This window comes from Passer domesticus, chromosome 17, assembly GCF_036417665.1.
Source record: "Passer domesticus isolate bPasDom1 chromosome 17, bPasDom1.hap1, whole genome shotgun sequence".
NCBI classification, from domain to species: Eukaryota; Metazoa; Chordata; class Aves; order Passeriformes; family Passeridae; genus Passer; species Passer domesticus.
Genome location: NC_087490.1, coordinates 2,430,539 through 2,455,120, shown reverse-complemented (window position 1 = coordinate 2,455,120; position 24,582 = coordinate 2,430,539). Strand labels below are relative to the sequence as shown.

The window sequence follows — 24,582 nt, the reverse complement described above, 5'->3', positions numbered from 1 at the left end:
GCACCGACCGGGGGTGCGCCGGGGACGCCCTGAGTGACTCGCGCGGAGAAATGGGGAAGGGGCGGCTCTCCCGCTGCCCGGGACTGCAGGGCGGGACACCGGGGCACGAACCCCCGGCCCAGCCCCGCCGCCTGCCTCCGTCCGGCCCCTGAGGCGGGCGCGGCCCCGCGTTGCCGCCGCCGCCATGGCGCGTGCGCGGGGCGGTGTCTCGGAGCGTTCGCGCGGCCCGGCGCAGCCGCCATTTTGGAGCTGGGCTCGCGAGGGGAGGAACCCGCGGCAGGACGCGGCGCCCGGCGCTTCTGCCTGCCCCGTCCCGCCCCGAGCCGAGCCGGCTCCGCTCGCCCTCTCCCGGGCCGCCTGCCCGTGTCAGCCGCCGCTGCTCTTCATCACCCGCCTGGCCGGGCCCGCCGCAGGCCTGAGAGAGGCGGGAAGGATGCCCTGCACACCCCGCCGCTGAGGGAGACTCGGGGGCCCTGCGCGCCGCGTCTGGCCAGCCCCACCCCAGCCGCTCCTCGGCCCTTCGCCTCCGGCGGCACGGAGCTTCCTTCTCCCTTATCCCCCTTTCCCTGGGTTTCCTTTCTCCTGGAGTAGGCACGAGCCGCTTCTCCCTCGCCCCCCGCCCGCTCCACCTCCCAGGCCTCTCTGCCCAGGCCTCCTCTCCTCCGGGTCTCTTCCTCCGCCTGGGCCTTCGGGCTCCTCACCTTCCTTCCTCCCTTTCCTTCCCCTTCCCCGCCCGGAGCCATGTCCTCCGCCGCTCGTTTCGATTCCTCGGACCGCTCCAGCTGGTACGTGGGCCCGGTGTCGCGGGCGGAGGCGCAGACGCGGCTGCAGGGGCAGCGGCACGGCATGTTCCTGGTGCGGGACTCGTCCACCTGCCCCGGGGACTACGTGCTCTCGGTGTCCGAGAACTCCCGCGTTTCCCACTACATCATCAACTCCCTGCCCAACCGCCGCTTTAAGATCGGCGACCAGGAGTTCGAGCACCTGCCCGCCCTGCTGGAGTTCTATAAGATCCACTACCTGGACACCACCACCCTGATCGAGCCCGCGCCCAGGTGAGTGTCCCCCGCCCCCGCCACACCCACCGCCACCTTTGCCCCGAGTGGCGCCAGGAGGTGCGACCTGGAAGGGTGTCACAGTCCAGCCGAGTGGCTCCGGGAGCCTGGCACTGGGTGGTGATGCTGTGAATAAATACTAATAAATTCGTTCCTAACACTGGGCCTTCTTAACGCTCTTCTGGACCTCGCCGACAATTAAAAGTGTTGCTCTTTCAGTCAAGTCATCCACGGTCCCTGTGCTGACCTTGTGTGTGAAGGTACCGTGTACCTCTGCCACGGGCTGTAATTGCACTGAAAGAGGGTGTGGTCGCACGTCACCCTTTTTGTGTTACCCTTTTCTTCTAGCTTTGTCTGTCCTTTCCAAGGATGGTTGAGAAGCTGGTTCTCCAGTCCTCTCCCTGACTGAAGTACAGCCCCTGAGCTTAGTTTGCTGCCTACCCCTCACCCACAGTGATTACAATAGAACTGGCTTTTATGTGATTAGACTGCTTCGCCCTGTAAAGTCAGCATTAATACATTCTAGGGCAGCATTTCCCAAACTTCTAGAGTGGCATTTCTACGCCAAAAAAAAAAAAAAAAAGTGAAACACTTAATTCTCACAGTTTGCTTATGGCACTGTTCATCTGTATCTGCATATACCATACACTTCACTGAGAAATGCTGTTCTGGGAGGATGGGAAAATGTGACTTGGCTATGAGCTCCTTCTTTGTCCTGGTCCCAGCATGGGACATACCTGCAACATGCATCAGTGAACTGCTTATGAAGAACCCTGGAACATATTCCTTACTTACAATTAATAAAACCTTTCTCAGTATCTTTTGTCAAAACTTTTGGGCTTCCTGGAGAGAATGAAATTAAATTAAATAAGAGGAAAGTAGTGACATATTAAAAAAAGAAATCCAAATTCGTTCACTTCTGAATTCTGCATTTTAATATCTTATTATGTTTTGCAGATTAGCCAGTTTTTAGGAGGGAAGAATAACTTTGAGGTTTATAATCACAATTGAACCTTGGCATAGACCAGTGCTTAATGACAGTCACTTGTCAAAGATTGACAATAGCTTGTCAAGTTGAAAAACTCAAGTGTTCAGAAGTCATTCTGAAAGCTGTCAAGTGATGGGCAGGATGTGACAGAAAGCACAACCTTCAGGAACTCCTCAAGCTGCTGGCAGCCTTTTGGGTAGTGGTTGTGGCTAGAGAGATGGGTAGATGAAAAGAAAAATCATCTCCACCATGGCAGGAATGGAGCTGCCCAGTGTTATGTGCATGCTTAAACTTGTGGAGAGCTGGGAAGGAAAAAAGTCTTATGCTGAAGCAATCTTCATGCTTATCTCTGTTCTCCAGCCTGGATACTCTTGAACCTTTCTGGATGCAAAAATTTGTTAATCATTTATGGCCATGACTGGCTTGGCTTTCTCAAAACACTTGAGAACTTAGAGCTGATTGCACTTGCACACTTGGTATTTGTGAGGAGTCCTGTGTGAAATGTTCTGTGAACGTTTTAGTACCACCTTATTTTCAAGGTTTTGGTTGCATATTGTTCTTTCAGCACAGAGATAAAAGGGACCTAACTTGCAGTGAATTGACTTTTTAGCTTTTTTATAGAGCTATAAATGGGACCGACTTGGTGTTTTTACTCAGAGTGACTTTGTTAAAACTCTGGGAATAATCAGTTATGTGGTTGATGGTTTAAAATTCTGTACAAAGGAGACTTCCTTCTGCAAGAGGGAGGATGAAAGTTAGCATTTCCAGATTTTGGGGTCTTTTATTTTTAATGGACTAGATTTAGAATAGGGGTGGCCAGGTATGTGCTTCAGAACTGTTATGGTAATTCTTATTTATAACTCTGGCATTTTCCTGGGCACAGATGCTTGTGCTTTTGAAAGCTGTTCATTCTTTTAATTTCATAAAGTACAAAGTACAGTCTGAAAGGTGGTTTCTATATAGAGCCCTACGGTACCTGTAGATCTTGGAGATGACATCTTAAACTTTTAAAATAGTTCTAAATGGACCATTTTAAACTTTCTGTTTGCTTTGTGTCCCTAGTAATGAGCTCTGACCATCCTTGCTGATGTTCCTGAGCTCTTGCAAATGCAGAGCAATTGCTCCTGAAGGGTTCCTCTGTCCCCCTGCTTTGGCTGCAGCAGGGTGTCTGAAAGATGGAATATCTTTATCTTGAGGGCCTCTGGCATATCTTGTAAAAATCACAGGGATTTGACTTCCATCATATTTTGCAAGAAGAGAATTGAAGTAGGTTAATGACATGCATTCTTGCTCTCATAGCTTAGATAATAAGTATCTGCTGTGGCCTATATCCACTAAGGTTTTTTGACAGCTGCTCTGAATAAAATGTGTAACATATATGATGAAAATAGTGAAAGCATTCTCATTTGATGGACAATCTTATATATCAACACAGACAACAAAGTGACTGTATTTGACAAATGATGGACACAGTAATAAACAATTATGTAAATAAATTCTAGATAATATGGTTAATAGGCAAAGGAGTATTTATAGAAGGCTTACTTTTTTTTTTTAGTTCCTTCTTATCAGTGGGTGCAAGTGTTTCATACAGTCTCTATGAAGATGTCATGCCATCTTACTTTTGTTCCCATTTTCCTCTGTGGTGCTTCAAGTCTAGCATTTACTTACTGAAGTAAAGTAAGTAAAGCATCCACTTTAGAAGTAGATGCTGAAGTTAAAAACAAAATAAAAATATTTGGATGACTTTGGAGGTGGCAGGGGACTCTTGGAGAAATTCACAGCTACATTTTTATTGCCCTTCCACCTAAATCACTCAGTCTTAATTTGGTTTTCTGTATCATTACTCTCATAAATTAAGGTATAGAATTAATTTGACTCTAAGATCTTCACAACAATCCAGAACAGGTGGATTAAGATTTTGCATTATTTCTCCCAGTTTTCTGCATCCCATGATAGATTATATTGGGCTTCTGGGGAAGCTACTTTGGGTATTTAATAATTATTTGAGAAATGTGAGTTACTCATGAAATGCCTCACAGTGCTGCCAAGCCAATGACTTTGTTACAGATCCAAGTAACTCTCCTCTAATTGATGTTCCTGCTGCAGACCTGGTACTTAGCTTTGTTCCTGGAAACACAAACCAACAGCTGTTACTTTTACCAAACCCTCAGGTATCCCAGTCCGCCCATGGGATCTGGATCTGCCCCTGCCGTGTCCACAGCAGAAGAAAACATGGAGTACGTTCGGACTCTCTATGACTTCCACGGCAACGACGCCGAGGATCTTCCCTTCAAAAAGGGCGAGTACCTGGCAATTGTGGAGAAGCCAGAAGAACAGTGGTGGAGCGCCAGGAACAAGGAGGGTCGGATTGGGATGATTCCTGTTCCTTACGTAGAAAAGCTAGGCAGGCCTTCTGTTGGCAAGCATGGAAACAGGAATTCCAACAGTTACGGTATTCCAGAACCTGCCCATGCCTATGCTCAGCCTCAAACCGCAACTCCCCTTCCCTCAGTATCCAGCACGCCTGGAGCAGTGATCAACCCTCTGCCATCCACACAGAATGGACCAGTCTATGCCAAAGCTGTCCAAAAGAGAGTACCCTGTGCTTATGACAAGACTGCGCTGGCATTAGAGGTAAGTTTTTCCTCCAGTCTCAGTTTTCAATTGCCTTGTGAAAGAAGAAACTAAAAATTGTTATGGTGAAGTTGATGTGGATGACTTCATGTGGAGGCTGCTTATTTATGTCGAGGGACTGAGAAGTTAGGTTACGTTCTGAAGAAACATCCACAAGAATTGCTTCATCTGTACCACTTCCTTTGAGAAAAGTGACCTAGTAAGTAACTTCAGGACCTGTATTTTCCCTCCCTTCTTGCTTGTTCAGCTGTGCAGATGTTACAAGGGTAACATGCTGAAGAGTGTACCCATGCTGAAGAAGTGCTAGTGAGAGGATGGCTTTGCTTCTCCACCTAATCTTGGGGAAGGAAAGAGGTGTTACCTTAATCATTGTAGAGTTCCAGGCTAAGAACTGACAGTGGCATCCTCCAGAGAAAGGTAAAGATTGCTGGCTGATACACTTCATGTTTCTGATCCTCAGCTCTGAGATGCATTGAAGATCTTGTGCTAAGCTGAAATCTGGGCAGAATATATCAGACATGTTCTAGTCCCTTTTGCTTTGGTTTTCAAAAGTGGAATTTAAGAAACCTTAACACCTAAACTGGGAGTGAGGAGTGTAGTGCAACCTCTAAAGTGCTGCAAGTTCCTGTGCTTGCTATTGCATTTTAAATTCTATTTTTATTAGAGCTATATTGTAAAACTTCAGAGTGTTATTCTGTAAATATCATATCATACTTCTAGTTTAACTGGAATAAATGATTGATTGGAAGAAGTTTTTCAAAGCAATATCCAGAAGACTGTTAGTTTTACATTGAGATGATACTGAAGGCTAATTAACCTGTAATTCAAAAATGTCTCACCTGGAAAAATTGAAATTTGAGCATGCTGCAATACTTCCAGGCACAAATACAAGCAAAAAAGCATAGGCAGTAGCAACATTTTAGCAAGTAAAATAATAATGGTTTTTAAAATACTTTTGAACTTTTTCTATAGTTTTTGCTCAGTTACTTTGCAAGTTAAAGCTGTTACCTGTGGCTGATACTTTTAACTGAAATTTGGAAGGTTATATTTGTGACTTCCCATTATTCAGAGTGCTCACCCTAATTGCTTTACTCCTGTATTTGTAAGACTTCCAAGGTTACTCTTGTGGGGTTGAAAGTTAAATATGAATCACTGGAATTTCTTTGTCTTGTGAAATCTAGCAGCTTGTTATTTGTGAACAGTGTGTGAAAATTATCACAGAACAAAGTGTAAATCCACTGCCAACTGTACTGTACAGAAAATTCCTGCCAAAACTACTCATGCTTCTGAAAGCAAAGCAAGGCAAGCGATTGATTTTGTTGTGCTGTCAGTGTGCCATGGAATCACTTCAGGGAGCTTGCAGTGCTGCAGGGTTGCAGAACCACTCGGAAGGTTGGTCCTTCCATGCAGACTTTTCTGAGCTGCCCTTTAAGTGACCCAGTGCCCCATCAGTTCAGCTACTCCAGGATACCAGCAGGGTTAATTCTCTGGTTAACAAATAGGTTTGACTGGGTTTGAACCTTCAAATAACTCTGAAGTTTTGTTTGAGAGATTCTTCTTATCTTCTAATCACTTACTGCCTCATGTTTTTGTGTCTCTCAACACTGGCATATTTTGGCTTCCCATGCAATCTGTTTTCTTTGCAAGTGTACCTCATCAGCACTGTGGCTGCTCAAGAGGCTTCAGAAGCAGAATTCTGGGAACTGCTGTGCATTTTCATTGAAATGAGTGATTGCAGCTTCTCCACATCTATCCATGCATAGGGAGCTTTAGCAGCTTCATTATAGCAGTATTTTTTTGTCACATGGGCTGTTCTTAAAGAAAAAAATAATTCAGCTTCTTTTCATTATTTTCCTTTAGTTTGCCAAACCCCTGCAGGACCTTGATAAAATATTTAATCCCAGCCTTGGGAGGGCTCTACACATTACTAAATCAACTGAACCGTTTGAAACTTCTGTTTTGTAAGACCACTGAAAGTAGTGTCAGACAAAAAACAGGTTATGGGACTGTTTTGGGGAAGAAAGTTAATGGTGTTCTTTCATTAAAATATTATTTGACAGTTCTCCCCTCAGAACAGGTGTACCCAAGGGGCTGTTCAGCTGGTACAGGTAGAACACCTTGTGAGTGTAATTACATGGCTGCTGATTGTGCAACCTCATTTCAACTGATAAAGCAATGTGAAAGCAAAATATCTGTTTGCTGCCTGTAGCCTTGTGTGGTCAGCACACAGACAGTACTTAAAAGGAAGAGAATAGCATCTGGAGTAAATAAAGCCATGGCATAGTAATCTGCTCAACTTCCTTTTAAGTGGAGCGGTGTCATTCTTCTTGGTTCAGCTTGAAAATGGGACAAGCTCCCTGCCTGCAGTCCAGTGTTTCCATTGTACACTATTGTTTACCGAAGCTGGCAGAATTTTTCTTTAAGAGAAGGTAAGAATTTTTATAGCCTGTTACAAAGAAGTTTGTTTTGTAAGCAAGGTGGTTTTTTTTTTTTTTTTTTTTTTTTTAAATTTCTTACATAAAAAATGTAAGTGACCAAGTGACTATTCTACAGAAATTCTGAAATGAGATCTGATAGACTGGATATAGATGAATTCAACTGGTGAATTTAGAAATTTAAGAGCAACTGCAACTTTATTTCTGTAGGATAGTCAACAGGGCATTTATTTTTGATGGGCTAAGTTTATTTAAAATTCTGTAGAATCACAGAGTGGTTTGGGTTGGATGGGACCTTAGAGCTCATTTCATTCTACCCCCTGCATGGGCAGGGACACCTTCCCCTAACCCAGGTGGATCCAAGCCCCATCCAATGTGGCCTTGGACACTTCCAGGGATGGGGAGTTCACAGCCTCCCTGGGTAGCAATATTGGTGTTGTTGAAGTTACTAATGCACAAGTGTTGACTCGATCCACTGTTATTCTCCAAAATGAAAAATTAAATTATAATCTGTTTATAGGCTAAAATAGTAATTGTAAGTATAGGGACTATCTCAAAGCTTGCAGCTGGTGGTACATGTAATTTTGTGCATCTCCCTGCACCAGGGAACAGTTAGTAAAGCCTACAATAAATTATATATATTTCTGAGATTTACATATGCTCTTGTCCATTAAGTTACTTTAGCAGTTCAGATTTAATGTTTTTAATGAACATTAAATTCTACAGATTGAAGCTTGTAGCTTCTCACTACAACTAACTTCATTACTAATATGTGTAGAATTTTATGGTTACTGCATTAAAAACACCCAAACCACTAAAGAAGCAAGCTACGAAATAAAAATAGAAACCACCAAACCCAACCCCTAACTGAAAAGCTCAGCAGCCGAGGAGCCAGGTCTGTTTCTTTACTTGTGTACCTCTAGCCAAGAAGCTGTTTCCTTCCTTTCCTTCCTGCTGCAGAGGAAGGGGTAGGAAGGACAGGGTTACAGTGTCCTGTGCTTGCTGGGACCACAACTCTGCACCAGGGTGATTGCTGTTCTTCCATCCTGCTGATTGCTGTGGGAGAACCAGGAGGGCAGTCTTGTGTTCAAAGGACTTACACTTTAACAAGGTGATGGATTTGAATCTTTGGCACTCTTACTGTGATACAGCAGCAAAGTCTACCTGAAAGTTTCCCAGCCTTTAAAAACTTGTGGCAATTCTATAGCCAGCCTGTTAGAAACAGTGTGCTAATAAAGCCTTGCTTCCAACTGACAAGCTCTAACAAGGATATGAACAACAAATTCTATATTCACTGATAACATGGAATTAAATAGGGTAAGGAGCCAGACAATGGGAGACCAGCAGCAGCCACCAGATCTATACTGTTGTGCTTAAAAAATTATTCTTAAATGCTCCAATCAGTGTCATAGTTGATTTTGAAGGCAGCAGTGATTCTAGAGTTCATCTCCAGATTTAACAGTCTTACAGAATCAAAGATTTATTTTTTTCTTTTTAAACAACAGTTGCACTATATTTTTGAAGTTTTATACTAGTGTTGGCTTTTTATAGACTTGTGCCAGCATTGTAGTGTTAAGTAGTTTACCTTTTTGTGATGTAGCAATCATACATGTGTATGTTTGCTAGTACAGAGTTAACCTGTCACTGAAATGTTTTGGTGAAATAAATATCCATCCATGTAATTATATAACTGACTTACAGTATTTCTCTTGAGCTTGTTACAATTAGGTTACAGTTAACTTTTTCCCTCTTCAAAGGAAAGTTGAGACAAGTAGGCCAAAATGTGCTAGCAGTGGAACTTTCTTAATTAGGAAATTAGGCTACTTCTTTTAGTAGACAACAAGCATTGTATTTTTCTTAAGCCAAGGAAACTTAGCCTTGCTGTATTAACACATTAAAATGCATTTAACCCACAAAGTCTGGATTTTAAGCAAAAGATTGATCCTATATTTGGGTAGTGTGAATTGTTGATCAGGGAGCTTGAGTTGCTATAACTTTCGAACTGAAGTGAACTCTCCAAATTCTGTACAGTCAGGACAGTGCTTCATCTGAAGGAGACAGGCTACCACGTGTAATGAAAAGCAGCACTTTTTGATGCTGCAGCCCCTACTCTGACAATTTTCCTGGCTCTTGGTGAAATGCAAAGTTCCTTTGTTTTAATCTGTTCCTAGGTGAGGCCAGATTAATTGCATCTAGAGCACTTCCACATGTCTACATTGCCCTTGAACCTCCTTCCATGCCTCAAGAATGGATGAAGCTTTTCCTCTGAACTGTTTGATTCTCCAGTTTGGGCATCAACTGTGTTCTGGCCCAGAACATCAGAAGTGAAGGATAATTAAGTAATTAAGCTGTGCTTTTAGCCTGGTGCTTTCTTGGTTCTTCCAGTACAGCACCACCTCCTTTGGTGTCTTTTTGTCCTGTGTGCAGAGTGGCTGAACTCTGCCTCTCTTGTGTAGCTGCTCCCTTTGGGGTCAGTGGGGGTCAGGTATTTTCTGTGTTGGACCTTGTCTGTTCTCCAGACAGGCAGCTGGCCTCAAGAACTGTTGTGGTTTTTGTATTAATGTTAGTGTTACCAGGGAAGGTGAGCTGTGACACTAATTAGGATAATGACTGAGATTTAACACCCTGTAGATTCCAGAGAGCAATGTTTACTCTAGCACTGACCCAGTGGGCTAAAATGATGATTTAAAATTTTAATGCATTTTTATCTCCTTAAACTTATATTACAGAACTTTATCAGCCATAGAACTGTTAACATAAAATTGCTGGAATATCTGTAAAAATCATTGAATTGGTTGACTAAAATGGCTTGCAGGAAACCTTTTGCAGAGTATGAATCAGCTTCAAATGGAAGGTATGGAAGAGTCTAGAGTGAATGAAGTAACCTTTCTGACTGGCATGTTCCACAGCTTGTGTTTCCCCAGGGCTTTGAATTCATGCTCTAACAAGGACATAATGAAAGATGCTATCTAAAATACATTTTGATTTTTATCATTTGGGTGTAACCAAATGGCTGCATTTCAGAAGTATTACTCATTTCAGCAGTGATAATTCATCCCAGTGATGCTGGTGTGTGCTTCACAACTGAATTAACTTAGCTGGGAGATGCTGAGTCTAAGGAAGTGTTCTCCTCATCTGTAGATAAGGGCTATTAGCTGTCCAGAGTCATACAGGAAGTTTGTGGCAGAGATGAGAATAGAACCAGGTCTCCTGACTCTGTCCTGTGCCTAATCATAAGACAATTCTTCTGACTGGCTTAAAACATTCTCTGAAAAAAATAGTGTGTTAATAATTCTAGTGGGAGATTGCCCCTCAGCTGACCATGTTATAGATGCTTTAAAAGGCATTTACAAAATCATGCTTTTACTTGGGGGAAAAATACATAGAGTTGACCAGATTTTTCAAGACATTTTTGAAATTAAGGTGTTTAAGGTAAGATCCATGATTAAGTATAGCATGAAATCAAGGTTCCTGCACCAAAAATCTTGTTTCAACATGCTGTTTAATTTAGTCTTCTCAGGGAAACTCCATTTTTAAAATAATATAGCACAAGAGGATTCAGCAGCTTTCATTTAAAAAAAAAGCCCTCTCAAAGATAGTAGAAAGTTACTGCAAATTAATTTACTATTCCAGTGGCTCTCAACATTTGTGGGAGTGTGTTTGAGTAGCTTTTGTCAGCCAGCTCTCTTTAGAGGCAGATGCTGGTGTGCAGCAGCTTTGCCCACCCAGCAGCATGAAGGACATTTTATATCATTAATCCACAGGGCAGTTTGTTGCCTTGCAGGAGGAGTCTTGTTTTAAATACTCTTTTTCACTCAGCTGAAGCAGAGATTTCCAAACCTGTTCACACTGTGAAGTCTTTCAGAACCAAGCTGAAGAGTATCTGTTCTAGAGCTTCAGAATGAATAATGGATTGATCTCTACAGCACATGAACACAATTACATTGTCAGACTCAGAAAATGCAGGTCCATATTTTGATTCAAAAAATTATTTTTAAGATTAAAAGGTTTGAGAGTGGGTTTGGTTTATGGTGTAGTGAAAGTACAACTCATTAGCTTTAAACTGTTGTGATGTTGGCTGCATCTTCCTCAGGTTGGGTCTAGAATTTGGAATTCAGATCTGTCTTTGAGGGTTATTTAAATGTAGCAAATGTAACACTGAGTATTTATAGATCTTATCAGCATTTTCCTAAAGAAACATTTGCTAGGTTCCTGTTTAGGTCATCTTGTTACTATTTAAAGCTTTCTTGAGTGAGGAGTCTGACAAATTGTGCTTTTTAGCAAATACACAATCAGAGCATGCTGCAGCAGGCCCTGGAGAGATGAAAAGCAGTCGGGTGAATTCTGTGTGTACATGCAGAGTTTAACTGCTCAATTCTGTATGCTGGCTCCATGCTTGAGTTTAGGAGCAGCATATATAAAAATGTCCATTTAAGAAAGTAATATGGCCTCAGTTATAGCCTAAGAACTTAAGGGAGTTTAAGAAAACCCTTAAAAGGTTTTCTCCTCTCTCAAAAGCACAAGATTACAATTGTTCCAAGTGAGACAATCTCAAATATTGGGGGGCAGACAGGACACAGACAACCAAAGTGGTGGAGAAAAAGTAGGGAATGCAGAGCAACACATAAGGCTTAAATCTCTGAGAACAGTTTCAAAGTTCAACAAATTTTATTTTAAGAGACATAACAGTGAGTGACTGACTGCCAATGAGTTTATTATAGTATCTTAAATTTCACTTAAGGGTTCTTGCTTCTGTGTATTCTTCAAAAATACCTGTTATGTGACATGCACATTGTTTTGTAAACTCGGGGCTTTTTCTTTAACATAAAATATACAGGTCTCACCTGAAAAGTTTAAGGATGTTGCCAAGGGCCTATCTGCATCTGGTCTGAATTTCAACACTATTTAGAAAATGTAGATAAATTGCTTTACATACTGTGTCAGTGTCTATGTTTTCATTAAATAAGATTAGAGCTAGTTAGTTGCCTTTGAATTTCACAGCAGTAGTTTGATAACTGAGACTCAGTTACAAAGAGCTTGGACCTAGTTTGGGAAACAAATGAACTGTTGGGCCTTAGTCATAGGCTGGTTCTACTTTTTGTGAAATTAGTTTCTAGCTGCTAATGTCACTCTTCTGATATTTACTGTAGTTACCACATAAGAGTCAAATAAGTAAACAGGAAGGGAGGGGGAAAGTTAGAGAGCTGCTGTAGCAGCCCACGTGTTCAGGGCTCCAGAAGCATCTCAGAAGAGTGAGCTTATCTTAAGTGCTTCTTGTCAATTTGGATGTTTCACTTTGTAAAAATTGTCCTGATCCAGATTAAATACAGATGTGTTTAACAGTAAGAGTATAATTTATTGTCATTTGGGCTGTTGCTTCTTGCTTGATCATAGCTTAGACTTCTCTCAGTTTCCACTGCCAGATAGGAAGAGAATAGTTATGGTAGGAAAGGCCTGACATGTCACCATTCCTGCTTCAAATGCTTTCACAGGAAGTAGATGTGAAAACCACAGATAAAGTTAGAATCTACACCTTCAACTACTACCAAAAAAAAATAAAAAAAGTTTGAGATTGCTTTTCCCCACTACAATAAGTGTACCATTATTTTAAAAATTACAGAAGGTTCTTAGACTGTGATCATCAGAATTAGAGTTTCAAGTAATGGTTTCTTTGCCTTAGGAATCTTTCTTTGAAAAACTACATTTCTGTTAAGTCAGCTGCTGCTAAAACCAGTCCCAGTGCTGTGCTCTTTTGAAAGGATATTGTGACTCATCACTGATGGTAGCTTTACTGATGTGAATTTATATCTAAGCTAAAGATACTGTTGCATGAAGCTGTAAGCTCTCCTAGTTCAGTAATCTTTATAGATATACATGTAATTAAGAGTCTCAGAGCACAGACAACAAGATTATGTTTAGCAAAAAAGTGCCGGTATTGTAATTCAGTAAAAGTAACTTTTCAACTGATCCTACTGCCAAGAAGAGAGCGAGATTTCTTTCCCTGTGCTGGGCTTGTTTGTGTTTTTCATTTGATGAAATGCCATGTATGCTAAGGGTTTTTCTGTTTGCAATTCTGCAGGTTGGAGACATTGTGAAGGTGACGAGGATGAACATAAACGGGCAGTGGGAAGGAGAAGTCAACGGGCGGAAGGGGCTCTTCCCCTTCACGCACGTGCAGCTATTTGACCCCCAAAACCCAGAGGAGAACGAGTGACTCCCTCTGCCCCTTTCACACTGCTGCTTCATTTTCCTGGCTACCATTAGCATTGTTTGAGGTGGGGTGATGACTTAATGGCACATTGCTAGCATTGCCCATTTTCCAGCTTGCTGCAGTTTGACAGTTCTTTTAATATGCATTTGGAATACATACAACTGAAGTCGCTGCCTGACCTTCAGATCTTAGTTGCATCATCCAGAATTTAGTTTCACTTTTAAAACTTTTTTGGGCCTTAAGCTGGAGAAGACTGAACCTGAATATAGCAGAGAATTACGGGAAAAAAACCTTTCCTGTTGAGACTTCCATGGACTTTTTCTGGTTTGCTCAGTAGGAAGAGCCCTAACCTTAGATCAAACATGCAACTTTGTGTATTACTGTTCAACAAAAAGCAACAACAAAAATGCAATTTTAGGACTGAAGAAGATTTAGTTTTGAAACGACCTGTACTAAGGTAGTACATTTACAATGATGGTTTCTTTAAAGGACAATAATTGGAGCTTATGTATTCTGAGCAGTTGTATTAGACACTGCTCTTTTCTGTTAACTCTTAAGCTTGTTGTTGACCTTCCTGAAACAGTGAGTGTTAAATGCAAATAACCATTGATTGAGCTGCATTGAAGCTGAGGCATATATTTATAAGGAAACCTAGGAGGGGGTTGATACTTGTAACTTGGTTTTGACTTATTTAATGCATTTCTGTTGATTTTTGCAAGCACTAACTGTAGAAATTGAGCTTTAAAGGGAAACACTTTGGCCTGGTCTAAATACAGCTCTTCTGCAGTGTTGAAAGTGTAGTTCTACTAGTACAGAAGTGCTTGTCATCAAGCTGTTACTTGGTAGACAGATCAGATTGCCATGAGGAGAGGTAGGAGTGGGACAGAAGAACTTGGTAAATACCGATAAAATCCTCTTATTTAAACATCTAAAGACCTTTTATATCCATTTCTCTGCAGGCTCCCTGCTCTCTCCAAAGTTTCCTAGCTATACCAGCCCCAGCTCATCAAAAGCTCCCTTTCACAGTACCTTTTCACCAGGGTGTCTGTGTTGCTGTGCTTCTCTCCCAGAGCTGCTTTCATCTTCTTTTTCCCCTTCCTTCTTTTTCCCTTGCTTGTATCCCAACTCCTCAGCATGCTGACATCTTTCTTTTACCCTTCCTAAGGCATTGGCTCTGTTTTATGTATGACCCAGGTCCCTCCCCCTCCCAGCATCCTCTAGAAAATGGTTAATTGGAGTTCCCCATGTGATAATGCTGGGGCTGGAGGGGGCCACAGAGGTGTCTGTTACTGGTGTAGCTCCTTGCCTCTTTGTGTAGCTTTTTCCCTCCTGAGCTCTCCTGCTGTGATTGTTCTGCAGCTGGGTGAGCGCTGTTGGTGCCCTGCAGGTGCCCAGCCTGAGCCTGGGTGCAGGACATGAAAGTGTAGGCACAGGGGAATCCTGTGCCACCTCCTTCAGATGTGTATTGTAGGTGAACTGGAATGCTCTTTCCAAAATGATGGAACACTGAATTAACAGAATACATGTCTGCAAAGACACAGGTGCAAAACCTCCCTTTTCAGACAGCCTGGTTAAGGCAGATGTCCAGTGTGGAAGCTGGCAGGAAAACAGCAGCTCCCAGTTTTCAACTTTGGTAGGCTGTTGTTTGTAGCAAAATGAGAAACTTCAAACACCTGCAGAATGTCATCATATCTTACAAATGTCTAATGATATAAACATTGTCTTAAGTTCCAGCATGTTTTCTTGTTGATTTGTGTTGCTTGATCCTAATAAAAGCGTGTTGTTGGTAGTTCATGTGGGAGTGCCATGAGATCCTCGGTTGGAAGGCACCGAAGAACTGCAGAAATGGCATCACAAGCAGACATTTCAAATGCCAGGTTGTAAAGAAGTCTCTCCATTCATCTATTAACTGTTTGCTGTAGTGTTGATCAAGTGGCTGACAGTCTGGAAGTTCTTGTAGAGCATTTTACTACCAAATTAACTGTGAAGTAGAGTAGCATTGACTGAAGTGTTTGGTGCTGTAATTCTTGACAATAGGCATTGACATTTTGTCTTGCAAAGAAAAGCTATGCAGTTCTCTTAACTAAAGAAGGTCATGTTTTTCCTGTGCCCCAACAATACCTGCACGTTTACTACACAGATTGTACTACTGAAAGTCATCTTCTGAATACAAGCTGCACTAAACTCAGTCTGCTGCAGAGAAATCTTATTTCAGGCCTGACCTAGTTACAGGCAGCTCTTCAGAAGACTGATTGTAGAATTCTTCCTTTGCGTGGTAAATAAATGCTGTGAGATTTGAGATCTTGAACATAACTTTTAACCTGGTTTTTTCACTGAAATAAACATCTTTACTCATCCCTTCATTGAATAAGGTGTACCCTTTGATCACAAACATTGTTTTAGGTTTAATTATGTTCCAATACTGCAGAAAAGCAAAGTACTTTACCTTCAAAACTATGCAAAATTTGTGTGTAGTGGTATCTGGTGCAAAGACAAGAATTCTTGAATTTCTGTGAACCTGGTTTTAGGCCATGAATGAACAGTGTTTCTCCAAGTAGCAGCGGTGTGGTTCAGGTATGTAAAATGTGGTTTCAATGTAGCATACTGACCAGCCCAAGCTGATTGTAACCTCGCTTCAAAATGTGTCTTGGCTATTTTACTATGAGACAAGTATTTTCATATAAAGACTGCATTGGATCAGTGTGTGTTTCTCTTTGAAGGACTCTGGATTCTCAATTGCTTGTCGCTTGCTTACACATGTGCTGTTGTTTTATGAAACCTCTTAAATCTGAGTGATAATCTTATCAGTGTAAATGTTCTTGGGCGTGTAAGGTAACCTTGATATGAAGCATGAGAGCCTACAAGTGATGGCTTCAATCTATGCACCATTAAAGTTGTCCTTGCTTTGGAACTAGGAGCTGGTGTAATGACCTGGTGCCACAGTAGTCAACTGTCACGAAAGGCTTGGCTTCCTCCTGCTGTGTCCATGTGTATATAGACATTGAAGCCTCTGACCAGTCTGAAAGTTTAAATGAAAACTGTTTTAATCAGTGTCCGTCACTGGATAAGCGCTTATTTAATTCGTGATTGTTTACAAATTGGGAAAGAATAAACAAAAGGGAATATCCTGTTTGGGTTGAGGCTCTGAAGAGCCTGAGCATTATTTTTGTAAAGGGAAAAACAGCATTCTTTGTGCCATTTCATGTGCCTGTAAAGTAATTTTTTATATTGTATTAACATCTTGGGAATGAATGGGCTGCCTTTGTTTTCTAGTCCAGTTTTCAAGCATTTTCCTCAGTACCTGCATTTGAAAGTGAGACCTGCCTAAAAGACTGTCTTTTGGGACCAGTGAAAGCGTTCCTGTAGAGTTGTCATTTTCTGTTTATTTGTGTTAAAGTGTATTTTGGGACAAGGATACAATTATTGCAGTGGGAAAGGTGGCCTTGTATTTGAGACAGTCTTCACTGTGTAAACTTTTAAACACAATATGTAATTTAAAGACCATGATCTTCAGGCAATAATATTAAGTGTAAGCTTTTAAATTTTATTTTGGGGATCATAGCTTGTTTTATTTTTTGTGCTATAAGATTAACAGTATTAAATGAATTATATTCTTAGAATATACGGAGTGTCTTTTCTTAAGATTAGTGCCTTTTTAATTTCTTACTCCACTTAATTCATAGAACTGGTCCCAACATCAAGCCACTGTGTTTTTTCCCCAGCGCCCTGTTTGTACAGTCAAAATAAAACTTGCCTCGACTTACAGTATTGTTTTCTTTAGTCTGAAACCCTGACAATAACAGCAGAGTGTTTAATTCCTTACTCTGTCCTTACAATGCCCTGTTCTGTGGGTGAACAAAGTGTGCCAACGGAAGTTTTCCAGAATCAAAGGAAGAATTAAGCAGGAGAAAACGCTGTTGCCAGGCTGAATGATACTCTGCTGTTCCATCCTCGTGCCTCTCCTCAGACAATACTGCTGGGCTCTGGAGGTTCACATGGAAAAGATGCATCTCTGATACAGATTAGCACTGCCTCCTCTGCCCCGACGGCTCGTCTGTGCTCTTCCACCACTGTATTTATTGTGCTCTTTGGCCCAGGATTTAAGGGTCTCTGGAAACCATAACCTCTGTTTACTGTGATGCCCTTAACTGTGCTTGTAAGAATGACTGGTTTATGCAATGGTTTGAATTTTACTTATTATTGGTTGAGTAACTAAGGTGTAACCTGTGCAGGCACTGGAGAGCAGGGACTGCAGCTCTGGCCCCTGCCATGAGGTGCTGGTGCAGAACATCAGAACTGTCTGTGTTTGGAAGTCAGAACCCACATCCTGGTCATCTTCTGCCTTTTCAGTCACTCCAGATCAATGGTAAATTAACTAAACTTAAAGGTTTTTTCAGTTAAACCATTAACAAGGTGTTGATACTTGAGCTGATCCTATATAGGAGGAAAACTTAAGAAGAACATCAACCATGCAACTGCTGCGAAGGAGAAGCCTACAAAGCTTGTATTGGTTCCCTGGACTCTGTAGGTATGGTGACAGCCTCGTGTTTGTCTTCTCTGGAGTACAGATTTCCATGTGATGTTAATAAACATTCATAGCAAACCCTGCATAGTGTCTTATCATCAAATAGTCACATTTGGCAAATTACGTTTTGGAGAAAATCAGTTGTGTTTTAAAGATGAGAATAGGTCAGATACATTCAGTGGGCTTCCTAATCCTGTTTCAGGCTAAAAGGCAAAAAGGTAACAAGGAGCAAGCAGTAACTCAAAGTGGGTTTATTTGTCTTACCTGCATTCAGGCTTCCACCAGTGCAAATCTGAGCTAGTTCAGTTACTCCAATCCACAACAGGCAGCACGAGCCTCCATTTTTCAGTGCAAGCTGGGATCAGCTGGGTTCAGCAGTTTGTCACTGATTTATTTAAAGGTTTTATTTCTAAACCAGTGTGATGACAAACACCCTTTTAGACATACCCAGAGGTGTCTGTTGGAGCTTACACCAGTAGGAAATACACCTAAATACACCAAATAAACTGCAGCCACAGCAGAACACAGTTCCATTTCTGCAGGATTCTCCAGAGTGTGGAGCGTGCACAGATGAAAAGCTCCTGAGGTCCACGCTGTCCTTGGAGCAACCGTACTGAATTTGTCCCCCATATCATCCCCTCTGCCTTGTTTTCTCGAGGACAGGTCAGCTGCTCGTGTGGCAGCTGTTGAACCACCGGTCACAGCTCAGCAGGGAAAGGTAAAGCAGTGCGGATTTCAGGAGCCCTCCATCCCCCGAGCTGCAACCTGGCGGTGGCTGTGCGAGCAGCTGAGCCCGCTGCAGCAGGGCCGCGTGGCCAGGGGGGACAGGCCGGCAGCAGGGAAAGGAACCATCACGGCTGTCCCAGAGTGAGCCTCCTGCTCTGAAATGCAAGCCCTGAGAGCTTGCCGAGAGCGGCACCGACTGTTGTGATTCACTGACACCGCGTGTCGCCCACCCTGAGTCGGGCTATGCACGCACAGCTCCAGCTGCCCGCCCTCCCCGGGAGCAGCCTGGGATCCCAGCCTCAGCCCAGCTGCTTCCCGGGGCTCCTCTCCACACTGCCACAGCCTTGGGAGCTCGGAGCTGAGCTACCCCTGCTCTGCGGTGTGACCCACCGGGGATGGCAGCCCCTCGGTGCAGCCTCACCTGCGGAAGATCCATCGCGCTGCTCCCGAGGCAGGCGGGGCAGCGAGAGGAATTAACGCAGTGCTCCCCTCAGCTAACCTTCCCAGCACCTGCTTGCTTCATTCCAGGCATTTTGTAACCAGAACCCTCCCTGCACGGGTTATTAGTCTAACCCGCCGCTGGCACAGCAGACAATTGGGATCAGAGCTAAATCTGGGCCATCCACAGGGAACTGGCTCCTGCTTCGTACGTCCTGGCTGGTCCAACAAGGGCAGCTGAAAGTCAGCGCTGAGAAATCCATGGCCAGCATTTGGTCTAGAAATGTATCACTAAAGCTGAAGTGAAAGTGTGGATCCAAGGGACTGTTAATCCCTCTCCAGTGCACTGATTCCCAGTCTGTGCTATCCAGAATCCTCTCCAGACCCTCAGGCAGGAGCAGCTCTCGCTGGGCTGTCAGAGGGCAGCAGAAGGCAGTGCTGGACATGCTGCTTTGCCTTCCCCCAGCTGCCCCTGCACCCAAAATCCAACTGATCTGGGGGGAGTAGCAAGTCCAAGGAGAGGATGCTGTTTTGAACAGACAGAAGGGACTGACATAAGTGAACAACAGGAGTTGGTTTGAAACTCTTGGCACTCAACTCCTGTTCAGCCCACCACCAGCCAAGCTGGAGACCCCCAGGGATGCTCCTGACAGAAGTGACAAACCCAGCCAGGCCTTAGAGTGCACTGTTGCTATCCTTGTCATAAAAAAAAAAAAAAAAAAAAAAAAAAAAAAATCAAACCTGCCCATTTTTCATTACTGGAAAGTGATGGCCCCCTGTATTTCTAGACTCAATTTCCACAGTTTTTAATGTATTCTATTACTTTACTACTTTGATCTGGATTATGTGGTTCAGGGGCTCTCATGGGGACTTCTACCTGCTAAATCCATTTCTGTTATGTTAAGACCATCTCTTCTTTCCCCCTCTTCTTGTGACCAGCGATACAATTAATCCACTGACCTTGACGAGAAAGAGCTTTTCTCTTTCCAGGTATCGCAGCTGGTGCTCTGGCTCCGAGGCTGCAGTGAGGATGGATACACAGCTCTGGGCTGGATTCCTGCTGAGCACCAGCCTCATGCTCTGCAGGGCACAAAGGAAATGTAATTCATCAGGCTTGGCCTCCGTTGTGTGAGGAAGAGCCATATCCCACAAAGACTGAACACCCCCCGCTGTGCCCAACTACCTGGAATAGCTGTGCCTACTCGGCACTTTGGAGAACTAGATCTAAAATTAACAAAGATCATTTCCCTGCAAGAAATAGCACCTTGGCCTGGACACGAGACACATCAGCAGGAGTCTGAAACAGAAAGGCTAAAATTAACTCAGGTCTGGGATTCTGCTGAATGTGCCAACACAGGTCTGACCACCACATGCAGGATAAGCAGCACCTGGAAAATCTCTTTGGAAATCTCTGGCCAAAATCATCCCAAACTGCAGGATGTACCCCAGCAGTGACAAAAAAAGGTTACTAAAAGTACTCAGTAGCAGCTCCTGCCTGTATGAGTCTCAGTGACCCACCATCACTAGTGACCATCTGACCGAGGCAGAGGTGGGATGGGATGGGAACAGCTCTCTCATGGTGCTGGATTCCTGGCAAGGCTTTGTGCCATACACAGCCCTTCCACAGAGTGTTTGTGAGATCAACACCAGCAAATTTAAACAAAGACACATTGGAGAGCAGCCTAGGAACAGAAAGTGTGCACTGTCCTTAACAGGACAGTAAAGATGTGGGACTTGCAGCCAACAGCCGTGCAGGGCTCACACCTCCCTCGCTGCAGTGCCCTGATTTCAGCCCACGCTGCAGCCCTGCAGCTCCATGGCAGCGCTGCATTGGAACAGCTGTGGAAAATGGAGGGGGGTGGAGATGATGTACCTGGGGAAGGACAGGCTGATTTAACACCCCTCCCTGCTGCCAAATGCTCTGTGGGCTCTGCAGTCATTACCCAAAATAGAGTCACAGTCTGTGCCTCCTCCAAGAGACAGTCCCTGCTGGAAATATATCAGGGCATTGCTGGGGGCAGTGATTTCCTGCAGGAGCCACCTCGGGAGATGCCAGCACCATGCCCTGCTGTACCTGGCTCCTTTCCCTCTTGAGCACCACTCAAGCTGCCTGTTGATGCTTGTTACAGCCTGGGAACACAAAACACAGGGCTTGACCTGGCAAGGAACATAGGCAGGGTTTGGGCAGAAGGAAGGAAAGGTCCTGCATTAACCTCACAAATCCACCACACGTGGCTGTCACCGCCTGTTCAAGACACAAGGGGTCCCTTCCTGGCAGAGGCCAGGGGCTCCAAGGCAGCCCCTGTGACAGCCTTGTCTCTCTGGGACCAGGACCAGACACACTGCCCCGGGGCCACCTGCACTTCTCAAGCAGAGACATATCCTCCCCACGGAGAGCAGCTCGTCCCAGGTAACCACCTTCTCCTCCCCTGCTTTTGCTGCCAGGTCCCTCCTAAAACGTGAGCTGCTTCAGCCCCAACTCGCCCAACACTTGTCTCCTGTCAGCACCTGAGCGAGTCATGCAAAACCCTGGCTCCAGACACAGCACAAAAGCCCCAGAGCTTTACCCTTTGTGCACTGTAACCACAAAGCAACAGCATAGATGGTTTCTTGGCTTTCTGCTCTCCTCCTTGCCCTGGGATACCCTTGCCGCAGCTTCCAGGCCTCAGCACCTTTGCAGCACCCCCCTGCAGGCTGCCCCAGCTGTCCCCTCGCAGGTCACACGCAGTCACTGGGTGGCACTGTGCCCCTGCCTGTGCATGCCCGGCTCCAGCCTCCTCTGCTCGGGGTGCCCGGAGGAGCCCCGGCTGGGCCAGGGGCCAAGGCTGTCCTTGCCGAAGTGCACCCACGGTGGCACCGACAGGGGACCCCAGGAGCCCACAGGGGTGTGCCCAAACACAGGCTTCCTGCTGCCTCCCTGCCAGGCTCTCTCTCCCCACCGTGGTTATGTTTTCATTACTGTGGCAAAAGGAGACCAACTGCACCCTTACAATAGGCCCCCCCATAAAACTAATAGGCCAGGCAATTGGGACAGGCCTGTGAAGTACTTTACAGCCTGCATGGAGGAGTTCGTGCCACAGCTCACAAGCTGTCCCAGCCCTACATCCCAGGAATCCCAGCGTTATTTCTCCCTATCATCCCCACTTTCAGCTTGGGAGCAGCATGAGGATGAGCATGGTGCTCCACACCTGCTTGTCTCCTGCCTCCCACAGCCTCACCTGATTCCAGCAGCACAAGGCTCTTAGGAGCATCCATATGAATCAGTTTCGTTTTTCCAGGGCACCGTGACACAGTTCTGCCCTGATTCCAGGAGATTTGACACCATCAGCATGTGCCCAGGGTTGGGAGGCTGGACCCAGCTCTGGCCCAGGGCAGAGGCCAGGGAGGTCCTTTGTCAACGCTTTGCCATTTGCTTCATTTGCAGTTGAAAGCCAGAGGAGCAGAGAGCCCTTCTGACACTGTGACGGCAAAACCCACTCAGCTCTGCAGAAGATCCTTCCCTCCACCCTGACTGACAGCCCATGTTTGTTTGGGAAGCTGGGGTGACACATTTGGTGTAACCCAGAGCCCCATTTCAGAGGGTACCTGGTGAGGTTTGAGGCCTGGTGAGCTTTGCCTTGCTGGGACCTGGCCAGTCTCATTCCTAGAGCAGGGAGCTGGGCTCTGGCTCCAGCAGGGGCTGGCTGGATGACCCTGGGGACAGCAATAACCAAACAGAGCAGCCACCGCCACCTTCCCGCTTCCTGCTGTGAAAAAACTGCCCGAGAAAAGCCTCCTTTAATCGCTCCCCCTACATTAGACCTTCCAGGGGAAATTAGCACAAATGCAACACCAGTGGCACCAAGGGAACAGACCCTGAATGACTTGGAGGGAGGTTAATTAGTCTGTTAAAATCCTTCTCCCTCTAGTTGCCACCTAAAGCTCCAAGCCTTGACAAACAGTTGGGAAAAAGGGTTGCTGCAGAAAATCAATGCTCTTTAGAGGTAAGTTAAAGATCCTCCAAGGAGCATAGAGTTGGGACATAAAGTGGAGAAGAGTGTTTCTCCACCATTAGGGTAGAAGATGAATGTTACATGGGAAGGCAAAATGTTTCCAGGTCTCCATAAAAGTCACAAGGGACACAAAGAGCCCATTTCTCCCCCGTGGTTTACTGTCTTTAATCTCTTTGCCTTAGTGTCCCCTGCAAGAGATGCTGAAAAGCTTTAACTGGCTTTTGAGAACTGATTCAGGATCCCAGATCCTGAGTGCCAGAGATGTGCCAGGTGTTACTGCCTGTCCCTTTGGAGGACAATGCCCTCAGCACCGGAGCTGCTGGCAGACTGCTCCCTGCTCCCAGGCACTCCAGCCAGGGAACACGAGTGCTGGGGTCAGGAAGGAAGCCCCACAGCCCCTTACAGACAGGTAAGTCTGTAATTAATCTAAGCCCCCTTAGATTAATTAATAGATGACTGCATTGACCCCAGCTCCCAGCCCACTGTAGCTGCCCCAAGCATGGTGGCACCAGGAGCCTGTCACAGAGCTGGTGTGTGCCCATGGCAAAATGTGGATCTGCCAGTGCTTCTGCTGCTGCCACTGCCACTGTAGGGCTGTGGTGGGATGGCTAAAGCACAATGCAGCTCGGTGACTGCCACAGGCAGCACTTGGGGACTAAAATTTCCTTCAGTATCTGGTTTAAAGTTGGGACTAACTTCATTCAGTCTCCACACCAGAGCTCTGTGCTGCCCTATGGACGATAGAAGGGCAGACAGTTCCAGCTCCAGAAACAAGTCTTCTTTAATCTAAGGGCATGATTTCTTTGCTAGACATGATGAGCTGTGTGCCCTGCCTTCTATACTGCCCACTGATGTTTGTATTTTAAAAGCCACATCATCTGATTCTGCCCAGCTGTCTAAAAAAAACCAAAACAGACAACATCCTGTATACCGCTGGGACCTCTTTGTCAGAGCCTGTGAACTCATCTGCATCCAGCACCAGGATGGATTGAACAAACTGAAGCAGTATTTTATTGCTGAAGCATAAAACACGGGAATAAACAAGCACCAAAGTGCTACTGATCATTAAAAGCAGATGGGAGCCCATTTACTGCCTCCAGCAGCGAGGTGCCATGGCTGCTCCGCTGGGGCCCCTTGAAATAGGAAACCCAGAGCACCATCTGGGAGGTGCTGGATGGCAGTGGCTACAGGCAGCCCCTGCAATTCCAGCCTGGAGTTATCCGCACTGTGCTCCCACCACCACCCCAGGGATGACCAAGGAGTGTCAGAGCTCCAGGAATGCAGTCACCCCTGTAAGGTTGTGCTGACATGAAAATGCCCTGGCAGGGACAAGCAGCCCGTCCAGGGCCAGTCCCATTGTCCAGGGGAGGTGGGATGGGGAGAATCACAGGCTGAATTCCCCCACACACACCAGGGACTGGCAACATTTCAGTAGTATTTGTTCAGATGCACATCAGAGAACCATCACGGGTTCTGGTCATTCCTGTGCAATTCAGCTCCCACATGGGAGTCCAGGTCTGACCCTCCTCCTTACCAACCACCGCTGTCTGGCAAGGGAAGTGAAGTGCTAACGTT

General features: G+C 44.9%; 1 protein-coding gene and 2 long non-coding RNA genes across 3 annotated transcripts; 2 read left to right on the top strand and 1 right to left on the bottom strand.

Moving 5' to 3' along the window:
- The first annotated feature begins 376 nt into the window (after positions 1-376).
- Positions 377-17,934, top strand: CRKL (CRK like proto-oncogene, adaptor protein). The gene is made up of 3 exons (XM_064392191.1): positions 377-1,055; positions 4,218-4,680; positions 13,195-17,934. The coding sequence occupies exons 1-3, from the start codon at positions 742-744 to the stop codon at positions 13,327-13,329; spliced, it is 912 nt and encodes a 303-aa protein (XP_064248261.1). The 5' UTR covers positions 377-741; the 3' UTR covers positions 13,330-17,934.
- LOC135282424 (uncharacterized) lies at positions 4,703-12,798 on the top strand. The gene is made up of 2 exons (XR_010348603.1): positions 4,703-7,109; positions 9,845-12,798. It is a non-coding gene; the product is annotated as an uncharacterized LOC135282424 (long non-coding RNA).
- On the bottom strand, positions 14,051-20,648 carry LOC135282422 (uncharacterized). The gene is made up of 3 exons (XR_010348601.1): positions 20,404-20,648; positions 20,199-20,312; positions 14,051-20,095 (listed from the first exon to the last, which is right to left on the bottom strand). It is a non-coding gene; the product is annotated as an uncharacterized LOC135282422 (long non-coding RNA).
- Positions 20,649-24,582: the final 3,934 nt, after the last annotated feature.